The 13,724-nt window shown below is 35.2% G+C and overlaps 1 protein-coding gene across 1 annotated transcript in view; it reads left to right on the top strand.

The window, feature by feature from the left end:
• Nucleotides 1–11,385: 11,385 nt before the first annotated feature.
• Nucleotides 11,386–13,724, top strand: part of LOC148953062 (sodium/potassium/calcium exchanger 5-like) — a 64,420-nt gene continuing 62,081 nt past the window's right edge. The window contains exon 1 of the mRNA XM_089087856.1: nt 11,386–11,512. Within this exon, the coding sequence (XP_088943982.1) occupies nt 11,486–11,512 (27 nt within the window). The 5' untranslated portion in view covers nt 11,386–11,485. The remainder of the gene's footprint in view (nt 11,513–13,724) is intronic.

The raw sequence follows: 13,724 nt of genomic DNA, 5'->3' as shown, positions 1-13,724 counted from the left end.
CATGAGTTCTTAAGAGATTAGGTATGTCCTGTTTTGTGGTTTCTTCTATAAATGGTTCTTACCAGTAGCATTTCAAATTGGTATTCCCTGCTCTTAATGTTTTATATCTTTAAAAGTTATTTTTATATCTTGATTTTGGTTTTGCTGGCCCCTCTGGACACATTTTTGTGATTAAAAGGATTTTAATCACACTATCGATCAAAAGGATTTTATCCCTATTTGAACTTTTATTTATGGTAGTGTGGTCTTCAAAATTATCTACCCCCTGGAAGGTCCAACAAAAACTTAAAATACCCTCCTTAAAAGAAAGCATCTTAGATATCAGAAGCGTTCCCGTCTGTTTTTTGTTTTTTCTGGTCTCTTTATGCCTGTACTATGACAGAGTACTATTTCCTGCGGTTAACGAACATCCGTAAAACGGTTAGTTATGTAAACTTTTATTTCTTAGTCTACGGTTCCCTTTCGGATATAGAAGAGTGCATGTCTTCTTGCTTACTTTTCATGACTTTAAATGTCTAAAATATAATAAACATCAAAATCAAGAGTTTTAGAAAAAAATCGGAAATTCTGAAAGAAATCAGGATTTCCGGTATTATTTTCCAAAAATTTATGAGAGACACAAAGATTTTGGCTGAGGTTGGCGAAGAGATATTGTGAAGCTTTATCGGTACGTCAAATTATATTATTATAAAAAGTTAAGCTTCGAAGCTAGGGCATTTTTTTTAGGGAAAAAAATTGGGAATTCGCAGAATGAAAATAGGAATTGTCACAGAGGGACTTTTATTTCTGGAAAACCAATTAAGCTCCAGTTCTTAGAAGATCAAGATCTGTCTGTACGTGTGGAAAACTTGTCTAGAAAAAAGTTGTCTTTAGGATGTCAAGGAAATTGATGCGCGATGACAAATTTAGAAATTATTCCTTACTCTTCAGTTCATTTTCGGATATATAGAAGCGTCTTTGTGTTCTTGCATACTTTTCATGGCATTAAACGTCTGAAATATAATATGCATCAAAATTGTAGATTTTAGAGAGAAAAAGAAAACAAATTAAATACTTCAGTGTTTCAAAATCAGGATTAACGGTATTATTTGCCAAAAAATTATAACAGATACGGGAATTTAGCTGAGGTTTTCGAAGAGATAATACGAGTGCATATCAATATTCAAAGCTTCGAAGCTTGAACATGTTACTAAAAAAGTGATCAAAATAGAAACAGTTCCAGAAAGAATTTTATTGCAAGAAAACCAATGTCAGCTCCAGTTCTTAGAAGATCAAGATCTGCCTATCCGCGTTGGAAAATAAATTCTGCTTTCCAAGGAAAAAATTTGCCTCTGGGATGTTAAAAATTTCATGCGTCATGACAACCATGAAAATTATTTCTAAGTGAATGAAGCAATATCGTATATAAGAAAGTTCATGTCATCTTGCGTACTTTTTATAGTATTACCCGATTAAAGTATAAGAGGTGTCAAATCCAAAATTTCAGATCCATAAAATCAGAATTTGGCATTTAAGGTCGAATTTTTCTGAATTATTTCCAAAAAATCTAGAAGAGATACTGAATTTTGTTCTGTAGTTCTCAGAGAGATATTTTAATGTTCTGCAGGTATATGACATAAAAATTGCTCGGAAAAAGTTTATTTTGTCATATAGGTTTTCTTTTGATATTATGTACAACATGAGGAAAAAAAAAAAATTTTCCCGAAAAATACTGAACTTCACAACTTCATTCTTTTAGATACATTAAAATGTATAGAATGTATTTCTTTTTTTTTTGAAAATTTTTTGTTTTATCAACAAAATGAAATTATTTCTTTACACTGTTATTTTAGTACTGATGTAAATTTGCAGCGCCGCGTCTGTATTTTGCTTCAGGGAAGTCTCTTGTGACGTCCAATAGTAATCTACCAGCGTATGTGGACTCCACTTGCCCTGATATTGTTTTTATCTTAGAAACATCTTGGAGTAAGATCTATCTTAGAAATCGTGAACAAAATTTACCATTTTCATCACTCATGGCACCCAAATTTTCAGGAAAGGAATCTAAACGTGAATATAGAAGTTTTATTTCAAAGACATAATCGTATTACAGCCCAAAATCGTAACCTTTACGTAATCCGATTACGTACCTTTACGATTATTACAGCCGAAAATCGTAAAGGTAGAAAACCCCTGTGCGACAATATTTTTCTATTCACTTAGTTGGTGGTTTCCGAGAAAACTTGGAGCCACTGTCATGTTAGATACCCTCGATGATTTTTCCGAAACACTAAGATTTTATTTGAGTTTTATCTTTCATCAACTTTGTGATTTAGAACCAACAAATGTGTCTCGTTTAATTATTGCACCACTCAGTTTATACATTTTTTTTAATATTAAAAACCACCAGTCATCTCCATGGCTTTCGCGAAGTGCTTCATGAGCCTTAGATTTGCAAAGGTGACGTAATGTATTATCAAGGTGAAGTAATATAGCAATTTTCTTTGTTTTTTTGCTCCCGGAGTAAGAGATTATCTTTTTGTCAGTTTTTCAAAAATACTGATTTTGCTAGTCTCTGCTGTCCCATTCACAAATAAAACAACAGTTGTTTTGCGTACCAAAGCTGCTATACCAAAATTAAGGCAATAACCTTCAAATTTTAAGTTATGGTCGTCATATTATTTTTTTGCCAAGATAAGCTGAAAAGTTTCGAAAGACTCTCATATTCGAAACCTCAGCTAATGGTACAGAGGAAAATTCATTACCGTTATGCTAAAGAACAGCCTTTAAACTTACTTTTAAATCATTGACAAATAGCTGCCACTCTTCTGCTGGATATTCTATATCCAAGGAAATCAATACCCCATAAACATTATTACAAAATACTAACTCATCATATTGTGAAAAATAATTTAACCGTTCGTCTCGATTGTAAAATTACCTTGCGCTTGTTTTTGGCTGAAGCAAATTCCGTCCCTTTTACATTGGGCCCTAAAGTTGTGTCTGTTGTTTGGACAAAATGAAGTAATGTACAAAATTATTGACATATCCTTGAGATATTAGGTGCGACTCCTGAGATGAGAAATCATCTAGCACAGTATACTAATACAGTAGCACTGGTACGTATTGTACAGGTTCTGATATACTACGGTTCTTCACTATGAGGGATCAGTCTCTTAGCAGATCGTAGCTAAGGGTACGTAATTTCGCTCTTGGTTTAGTTACGATACCTTTCGCATCAGTTAGATCAGTTAGGCAATAGCACTGCCTAAGTAAAGAGCGAAGTGGACGCAATGTATTATTTTCTTCCTTATTTCACCAAGGCACTTTGTATGGAAGGCGTTGTCGTAGAAACTATGGAGGGGTCGATTGTAAATTGAAAGTCCTAGGGCCAGGGCAATACCCAGAATTTTTTTTTCGGGGACGTTTTACACAAGGAGTTTTTTCGGATGGGGGGGGGTCTACACAAAAGTAGGCATAAAAATTTGTTTATATCCATTTTTGTTACGTTTTTACGAGTTAGACAAACATTTAGGGGGGTCCAAACGCCTACCCCCCTCCCTGGATACGGTCTTGCCTAGTGCCCTTTTAAAAAGTCCAAAGTGATTGGAGGGTGACCAGTCCCCCTCCTGTGCACCTTTTTTCCCAAAGACTTCCTATCAAAATTTTAAAATAGCTATATGGTTCAGCATAGTTGAGAGGTCCGATAACTATGTCTCTGGAGGTGGCACCCCTCCTCCCCCTCACACACACACAACTTTTGGGGCAAGGGCTGTAAGGTATAAAATTCGCCCACAGTTTACGTATAGCATTTGCTATCGGGAAAGAGGGGCATGTTTGACCTTCTGTATCCAAAAAGAACACGGGTATTCAGGTGAAGCTTTTCAGGAAAAATGGAGGGGGGTGTTGAACTAAGTCAAAACATACTATATGCATGCAGGCTGTCAAAAGAGCATATCTCGGGAATGACTTAGAGTAGTATTAAACTGGAACTTTTAGAAAAATGCTGAGGGGGACGATCAATTGACCGAAAGACAATATATGCACTGTGCTATTTCTATTACTACTACTACTTCTATCACCACTACTATTATTGCTGAACTGTAACTACTATTTCTATTGCAATTAGTACTAAGGCTGAGGATATGCAGGCTGTCAAAAGGGCGTATCTCAGGGATGGCTTAGGGTATTAAGCCAGAACCTTCAGGGAATGATGAATTGACGAAGATGCAATATAAACTCTTCCGCTACTACTAATTCTTTTGTGACTACTATTAAGGCTAAGAGTATTAAGATGCAAATCTTTAGGGTGATGGTGAACTAAATTACAACACCCTATATTCATACAGGCTGTAAAAAGGGCATATGAGCAATATCTTAGGAACGGCTTAGAGTATCCAGTTGAAACTTTCAGGGATTGATAAGAAGGGTGTTTAACTCACTAAAAGACAATATCTGCGTACTTCTACTGCCACTAGTACTATTACTACTAATACACCTACTTCTACTAATGTCCCTAGTACTGCCACTAAGGTTTAGGGTATGAAGGTGGAAATTTCAGGGGACATTGGAAGGGTAATTGAACTAATTCAAACCCCTCAGTGCATGCAGGTCGTGAAAAGGGCGTATCAGAAATGTCCCAGGAAGTGTTTGTGGTATTAAGTTGACACTTCTAGTGCGTGTTGGGGGAGAAGTTGAAAAAAAAGTGCCTTGTGCTAGTAATGCCACTAATGCTAAATGCTACTAATACTAAAAAAGGTGCTACTAATACTACTCTACTACTAGTACTGGTACTAATAAGGTTAAGGACATTAAGGTGAAAATTTCAGGGAATGCTGAGAGGATTTTGAACTAAACCAAAACACACTATGTGATTGCAGGTTGTCAAAAGGACGTATCATCGATGTCCCAGGAACTTTTAAGAGTGGCTTTCGCTATTAAGTTGGAACCTTCTGGAAATGCTTTGGGAGAAGATCAATTGATCAAAAGGCAACATGTGCACCTTGCTGCTACTACTACTACTGCTACTCTTAATACTACTTCTATTGCAACTAATACTAAGGCCAAGAGTACTAAATTCAAAATATTAGGAAATGTTGAGGGGGAAGTCGATCTAAATTAAAACACACTAAACTTCATTGGATATTGAGGGGATGTTAAACCAACCAAAAGGCATTATATTCATACTACTACTGTTAATACTGCTACTAAGGCTGAGATTATTGCGAATAGATTTTCAGCAAATGTTGAGGGGAGTGTTCAATTAAATTGAAACACGCTGTGTGAATGCAGACTGTCAAAAGGACTCATCGGCAGTACCTCAAGAACGGCTTAGAATATTATATTATATTAGAATATTACATAAATGTAATAAAACTTTTCATTCATTTTTGCACTTTCTTCGAATTATTCGAGAATCACTTAGCTCGGAAAACAGAAAAAATACCAATGCTCTTTAAAAACAATCAACAACTACTCTGAATTTAGAAATGACACTTATAAGGCCTACAAGTTCAAAACTTGAATTTAACAAGCGGGGTCACAACTTGGCCATATGCAAGTGCAGACATCCTTTTGAAGGTCTTTCAGGCAACTGTCAAAGCCAGTGAACCAAAAAATGAGCTGATACGTACATCGCCTCAAAACGACTTGATTCTTATAAGAAGGAATCCAAAAAGCATCACAAAAGTTACAAAAGCTGTGGAATTTCATTAAAAGTAGTTTCTGGGTAATATCTGTAACAAAAGAAAAATGAGAGATGATAAAATTAAAACATATATAGTGTCAGAACGAAGATAGGAGGGTAATTTGGGTTTATTAAGCATCTTTTGCGCTACACAATTTGCTAAGTTAAATTTATAAATCGCCTGGTGAAGTGATAAAACAGGTTTTTTAAACTTGGGACTTGAGACTACAACGCCTTTGGTTCCAAGTTCAAAGCATATATAGTGAACAAATAGAAATTGTGAAATTATTTATGCCAAGAAGTGTTTAATTGTATAATAGTTACACGGCCAAAAGTTCTCTATTAGATGCATATAAAAAAATCAATTATCTTTAATCTCAACAACCTAGGGAGAAATGGCAAGGCTAAACCTTATAAGAATTTTTTTAGAAACCATGTGAAAAATTAAAGAAAATCGCATTCAAAATTTCAACTTGCCTTGAAAAACAATTAATAACAGCTTCTGGCAACTATTTTCCTTTTAGTATTTTCATAATAATCTTTAATGCGTCTCTCTATTCACCACAAAGTAAATACTGAAACGAGTTACAGTGATAAGAGCATCAGCACAATTTAGCGTCATTGAAAACTCAGAAGCCGAAGAACTGAAACTAAACAAATTTTAGACAGTGAACTTCGAAGCGTCAATAAATCTTTTTCATTTCCACCTAAGCACGAACTGAACTGAAACGTCAAGATTGTCAATGGAGAAATGAATCCTTCAAATTGAGTATTTACATCAGCTTGAAGCTTGAGTAATTTTAGTAGTTTCTAATTGTCTAAAGTGTCGGGTATAAATCTTTAATTTTGATTATGGAATCATGTTATATTTTGTTCATTTAATGTTGGTTGTGATTTCCGCCTATCAGAACCTTACATTATAGAGAATACGAATTATCAACCAGAAAAACCCTATCCAAATCTCTTCAATAGGGAAGAAGGGGGAGGGAGCTAATAATTTTTCAAAAGGATGAAAACCTAACATAGCTCTATATTTCCCCCATTCTTGAAAAAATATTCCTTTTTCAAGCTTTTGTTTAATGAATCTTGATATTAAAAGGAGCTATGACACATTTGAAGATTGTTATTTATTAAGACGCATGACACATATTATGGCTATGACAGATTTGAATATGAAGATTGTTATTTATTTGTCGCAACAAAGAAACTGTTTAAGTAATTTTTGGGATCTGATTTGTCTTCTTTTAAGGTTTATGATAGGTTTGAGTAAATAAATAACAATCAATGATGCATCGACCGACAGTTAGTAGTAGTGGTGGTAGTAGTAGTAGAAGTAGTATTAGTAGTAGCAGTCTGTCACTTCAGGTACACCCTAGGGGTTTAATGCAAATACTATCGATGGTAGATAAAATAAATAACCTCAAAATTACCTTAAATTAACTTAAATCACAGCTTGGAGTGAAATAAGGACTTTCGATCCTGTTGAATCACTCCTTATGATGACTGTTGTAGTTGGTTAAGTTCTGGTGGAAGATTCTGGTGCTTCCCAGTCAAACTTCCATGGTGTATCTTTCCACTCAGCATCCAGATGGCGTTTGAAAGCATCTGTTGATTCAGCAGCAACAGTGTCCTCCTTGAGGTTATTCCAGAGGTTCTCAATCCAATTCGAGAAGAAATTGCATCTTGCTCCAGTTGTAGCGTGATGTTTGCGGATTCGTCTAAGGTGTCCTCGTGTTTTGTGGGACGTGTCGATCTCCAGGATCTCATTTTCTCAATTGGTTGAGAGGAGTTTGTGCGCCTGGATCATGTCTCCACGTTTCCGTCTGTATACTAAGGAGGGGAGGTTGAGTTCCTTCAGCCGTTCACTGTATGTCTTGTTTTCCATGCCGACAATCATCTTAGTGGCTCTTCGTTGGATTTGCTCAAGAACTGCCTTGTCCTTTTTGAATCGAGGGGTGGCCAGTATCGTCCCCACCTCCAGTCTAGGTCTTACTAATCCTTTGTAGAGTTTGGTGATTACGTGTTTACTCCTACTGGTGATGCTGTGTTTGATGATGCCTAGGGCTCTACTAGCATTGGCTGAGATTTTTTGTGAGTGGGAGCTGAATTTCAACTGGGAGTCAACGATGACGCCAAGGTCACTCTCCTCCTGGACAGGCTCAATTATGTGGTGACTTCCAGAATTTTGGGTCATGAGGTACTGATGTTTGGTGTTTTTGTGTCCGAAGTGTATGACCTTGCATTTTTCTGCGTTGAATTCCAGCAGCCATCTTTTGACCCAGGAGCACATGTGGTTGAGATCAGTTTGGAGGGATTGGATGGAAGAAGAGGTGTTGGCAGGACCTATGAGTTTTGAATCATCCGCATATAGGGTGGTTTTGTTGCTGGTGATGAGGGGTAGCTCATTTATGTAGATGTTAAACAGGGTGGGGCCCAGGACACTGCCCTGGGGAACCCCACTAGTGACTTTGATTTCGTCAGAAAGGACATGGCTATTTGGTCCAGTTATCACTTTCACTTGCTGTGTTCTGTCCCTCAGAAAGTCCTCTGTCCAACTGACCACTTGTGGACTAACAGATAGAGTATGTAGCCTGTGAATGAGGTATCGGTGACAAACCTTGTCAAATGCTTTAGCTAGGTCTAACAGTATTACATCCACAGGTAATCCTCTCTCTAGTAGGTCAGTTACAAGACTATATGACTCAAGAAGGTTTGTGTCCACCGATCTCATTGAGCGAAAACCATGCTGACTACTGCTGATAAGTGAGTTGGCCTCAAGATGGTTAATGATACGCTTGTTTATGATTCTCTCCTTGACGAATCTGTCATTATTTGTTTCTGAGAAAAATTAACTGATGCCAAATTTTTTCTAGCAAGTAATCTTCAAGGAAAGTATACTCAAAAAGAAAAAATACTTGATTAAATTAATTTTTTATGTAAACTTACGGTTATACAATGTTTCTGTAATAAAAACAAACCTATTTGAAAGTGAAGAGGATACTTGCGCTTTGAGTATTGTTTGTCAGTAACTTACACCATATCCTTTGACCATCGTGAGAAATTCGTGATTATCTTACTTTATTAGTCTTTTACTGTCGAGGAAACGCCTTTTTGTTGCTCTGGAACTAAGTTTTTCATATAAATTACTTTTCGTTTGATGATTGTTTTCTTCTTCTTGGCTCTCTTATTCTTTATCAACTGGCTTTTTTTTATATCAAGGTTCTGACATTGAAAACAGGCTCTAGAACTAATCGAGGAGTATCTGATTTTCTTACTTTATTTTATCATTTATTGTCGTTGGGAAATTATCCCGTTGTTAAGCATATATTGTATTAAATATTTAAGCAGGCTCTAAAATCAAGCCGTCTTTCCATAAAAAAAAAAATAATCACTTTATTGTGAAAAATACGCTAGTATTATTTACCTGGAGAAAGTGTATGGGTGTTATTTTTAACCACCAATATACATATTTCTTACGTTACTCTCCATTTTCCCAGTTTAGTACAACTACCCAAAGTATTTATTAAAAAAAAAATTCCATGTTTCACTATGATTTTTTTTTCTCTAATTCAGTATTGTATGTTCAGTATTGTTTACATGTTTCAAGGTAGCCTGTGTTTCCTAGTATTTTCATTTTAGGACTTTCTGCTGGAATTTAGTATTCGATTTTAGACTACAAAGGTCAGACATGAAGAAAAGAGGATGCACACACTTTTGGTGAATTATCCTTTACAAAATCACTAACTACCCTTATTGCACAATAGAAGCAATATTTTTGAATACTGTTAGACCTGGATTAAAGCTTCATTAAAAAACGTACTTTTACAAATATTATTATAAGCCAGACTCATTAAGAAAACTTAATGACAACTCTGGGACAACTTAATGCTTCAGTTTGGATGTGAAAAGCTGAGAAACTCATTAATGACCGAAACTCTTCATGAAGGGGGAGGTCATGGGGAAACTCAGTGTAGACATTAAGGACACCCCAGAAAGTATGTTGGGGAGCTTCTCGAGAGGAAAGGATTCAATTCAGTGGTATACCCGGTGAGAACTTCAAGGGTTGGGCTTGTAAGTTCTAATGAGTTCTTATAATTTAGTTCTGGCTCCAGCAGGAGCTGAAGACGCTCGCATAGCTCAAATTAATTCGAAGATGGGCTGAAAAGGATATCAAAAGGGCTAAATCTGCGTCTCCGACACCCTTTTTTAAACAAAGTGCTTGATCCATGTCTGACCCCATGGGAGCAGCTCGTACGCATTGTCTTCGACCCTTTTGATTGGAAGTTTGATTTTTCTTGTCTTCAAACTCCTTTGGCCTTTAGTGCGACCTCTCCGCCTCCAACCCCCTTTGGTAAACAGTGAATATGTTACATCTACGGTTTCTTTTGGTAAACAGTGTTAATCATCCGTCTCCGACCCTCTGTCTTTAACAGTGTGTGCAATATGTATTCAACTCCCTTTAGTTAAAAGTCTGGCAAAACGACCAAAGCAGTTCTCCATCCCTTTTTGGTCGGGATCAATTTCTGAATGTCCTAAATTAAAATAAAGTGTGTATTTCAGGAATAAAATTTGGCTGCTATCAAAGTTGTAAAGGGGACCTTGTTGATTACAAACCTGAGACTATAACTGTAGTCTAGGAGTTTCGAATCGAAGCACATTTAGTAAATGTTCCACAAACATTGGATTTCCATCAAACAGCAATTGTTGAGAATTACTAAACCTTGTGAGATCAGAGTCATAGAAGAATATTCAATATGCACGATAAAGGGGGTTGCCTTTCCAAGCCCTGATATTCCATACATAAAGTACGGTGTGACTTTCAACTCATAATCGTTCAGGAATAATTTACCAAATTTTTCAAAGTCATTATATGCTAGTCATTGTATAAACCTGCAATAACTAATATTGCACGATGAACGTTCCAAATAAAGAGACACTAACTGGGTATTTCACAAAGGCTGTTAGGTTTTTACAAAAACTGTTAACTACATAGTTAACAAAATTTTATAACAGTGTTGAATAAGTGCCAAAGCTAAATATGCTAAGTAAATACTTCAAAAATTGTAGTTGACTTCAAACAAAATTGGTATTGAAGGGCTTCTGAGCTTGGTCATTACTCACCTGAAGTTAACATTGGATAATATGTGAAATCAATTTATTTTAGGTTTTCATGTTTCTCTTTTCTTTTCTTTGAAAAGTTTTTGTTTCGAAATCAATTTTGAAATTAATCTTAACTTTGAACGCCGTTGTTATTGCCTTATCAAGCTGGAGGGTTCAGAGAGCTTAGACACTCCTTGACCATAATTTGAAAGACTATTTTTTAGTATTATATTTTCAGTGCATAATGGCAGTAAAGGGCTTTTTGCGCAGTTTTTTCTACTTTTTTCATCGTTTTTAAGAGTTAACTAAGCTCTGACTAGTTTAAATTATTCGTAAATCTGGTGTAATCCTAGATTCATATTCATTGCTGTTTTTATGTTTTCCTTTTAATTTCTTTCTTTGGTAAGAAATAAACTCCGTGCTGCAGGATTTAACTTGCTTTCCCCTGAGCTTTGAGAAGTGATATCCCTGGTGGGAACATCTCCATTGCTTCTATCAAATATCAATTTGTCTGTTTTCTTTCATCAAGTATTCTGCTTCTTCGAAAGAGTAAACATTAAAATTGCCTGTGGGAGAGGCAATCGCTATCGATCGACCAACTCAAGTTGGAGATTACTAGATCTCAACGTAGTTAATTCAACAGTTTTGTGTTTGGATAGAAATATCTCTCTTGCTTTGGAACAGTCTTCAGCAGAAATTTGAGTGTGACTGAAGCTAAGGATGGTGGAAAAATGCGAAATAAAAAAGGTAGGTTGTCACAATTGCCCAAGTAAGTAACCAAAATAAGCATACTCAGAAAAGAGGGTGTTAGTGGACACGATACTTTTCTAAACTTAGAACAGCTCTGTTCGCTTTAACGATTTTTTTTTTCAGCCATTCAATAACTTATTTTAAGTATTTACTATATGCAGGAACACTAAAAAAACATAATTGAATCATTCTCATAAGGCATTCTTAAGAAAGTGTTTAATGTAAGTCAAATAGGTGTTGGACCCAAGATAAAAGCGAACTAGGAGTTTCCCCAATTTTAACGAAAATAGAGGTGCTAATATTTTTAAGCGGGCAATATTATCGTTATTACTTAGAGTACTTAGATAATAAAAACTGCCCAAAAATTCACAGTGTTTTACTGAATGCTGCTGTGTCTTATTTTCGTATGTGGCATAGATTATGAAAAGCTTCAAAATTTAGTATATCTTAATGCTAGAATTAGAATAGTTTATTTTAGCACCTCTGGTGATTACTGGGAGTAATTAATACAGAAAATAAAAGCTACCACTTGTATTTTTTTTTTTTTTAGAAATTATTACATGAAAAAGTACACTGAGCTACTCTAACTTGATCTCAGTGTCATTTGTTATAAAAAAAAAAATGCTTCATATTTTAGGGCATGAAATGGAGAAGAGGGGGACAAAGGCAAATAAATCCACAAAAACAATAAAGAAAATTGTCCCACATGCCCCCACAAAACCCAAGGCATCAGATGAAAATTTCAACTGAGCAATTTTTATTAAAGGTCATGAAAATGTGTTTCCAGGTGTGACATGATAAATATGGTGAATTATTCCTGCAATTAGATCATATTAACAAAATGTTAATTAACACTATACAGAAGTTAATTTTAAAAAACTTGTTTAAAACAAATGTTTTAAATAAAAGAACAGCGTGATATTAAACCCGAAAGGTGCTCAAATGTTCACATAATATGTCGAAGTGGACAAACAGAAGTTAATATAAATCAACAAATCAAACCTACATGAATATAAATAAGAAATTTAATAAAGTCAAGATTAAAAAGAATGAAAATTACCAACAACGAAAGTTGGTCTTATTGATGCCAAACTAAAAAAGACTGCGCTGTGTGTGCTTTGATAGGAAATTATCGATTTAAAAATCGTCGTTGCATGTTTTAAAAGTTTCATTTAGATATGAATTTTCGGTACTTATGCATTATATGGTACACACGAAAGAAGTCAAGTTTGGTTAATGCTAGGGAAATAAAATAAAACAGGATGAAAATATAATAGTTTAGAAACAAATTTGGGCTATATATTTGCACATTACAGGAGGGTGGGGGTATATTAAATACCTAACCTAGGTACCTTTCCCCCCCTAAACTCCCAAAACAATAATTTAAATATTGTGAAAACAAAGACAAACTCCGCTTTTCCATCAATTTATCTGCTGCAAATATCCGTTTGACTGGTTTCCTGTAGCATTTCCCTATACAGCATATAGCGTTGTGTACCATATAATGCATAAATACCAAATATTCTATGCATATGAGTGAAAAAGGTGTGAAACGAAAATATAGAGGCAAAAGTGACTAGAATTTTAAAATGATAAAAGTAAATCTCGCAAAAATATTTGGTTTAAGATATTTTGGAAATTCGTTCCAAAGAAAATATTCAAAATATATATTCGTCATGGTTGTGGCGTAAGCCGTCACCTAGTTTATAACTTTTAGTAAAGCACAAATGATACTTAAGCCTTTAGGGTACTGTAAAGAAAGTACAGACCAAATTAGTGGTAGTAGTATCTGCTTGTTTTAAGTTCGACTCCATTGTTAACTAATTTATATTAGTTTTAGGATTGATTTGTTCATTAATAGTAATTTTTGCTTGACATAAGTTTGACGTATCATAGAATGATTTCTGATCGTCTTAGGTTCCAAAATAACGTTTTCGTAACTTTTGATAGGAAAGTCTCTTTTCAAGGCAGGGTGCATTAATTTTACTATCAAGAGCCTTATTTAAAGGGGGGAGGCGAAATTTGTTGCCTGTCATCAAAAATCCTCCCTCCAACTTTTAAAATGTTTCTAAAAAGTATATAATAATAACAATTCGTGCTTCTTTACCTTCAGGAAATTCTTATTTATTCAACTGTAAGTGCTGCTTCCAGTTTACCTGCACAACAGAAATACACCCCCCCCCCGATGTGTGTATACACAGGATACTAT

This window comes from Artemia sp. Qi Xiang Cuo, chromosome 4, assembly GCF_049724085.1.
Source record: "Artemia sp. Qi Xiang Cuo chromosome 4, ASM4972408v1, whole genome shotgun sequence".
Classification (NCBI taxonomy): Eukaryota; Metazoa; Arthropoda; class Branchiopoda; order Anostraca; family Artemiidae; genus Artemia; species Artemia sp. Qi Xiang Cuo.
The sequence above is the reverse complement of the archived record's forward strand: the minus strand, read 5'-3'. Positions and strand labels throughout refer to the sequence as shown.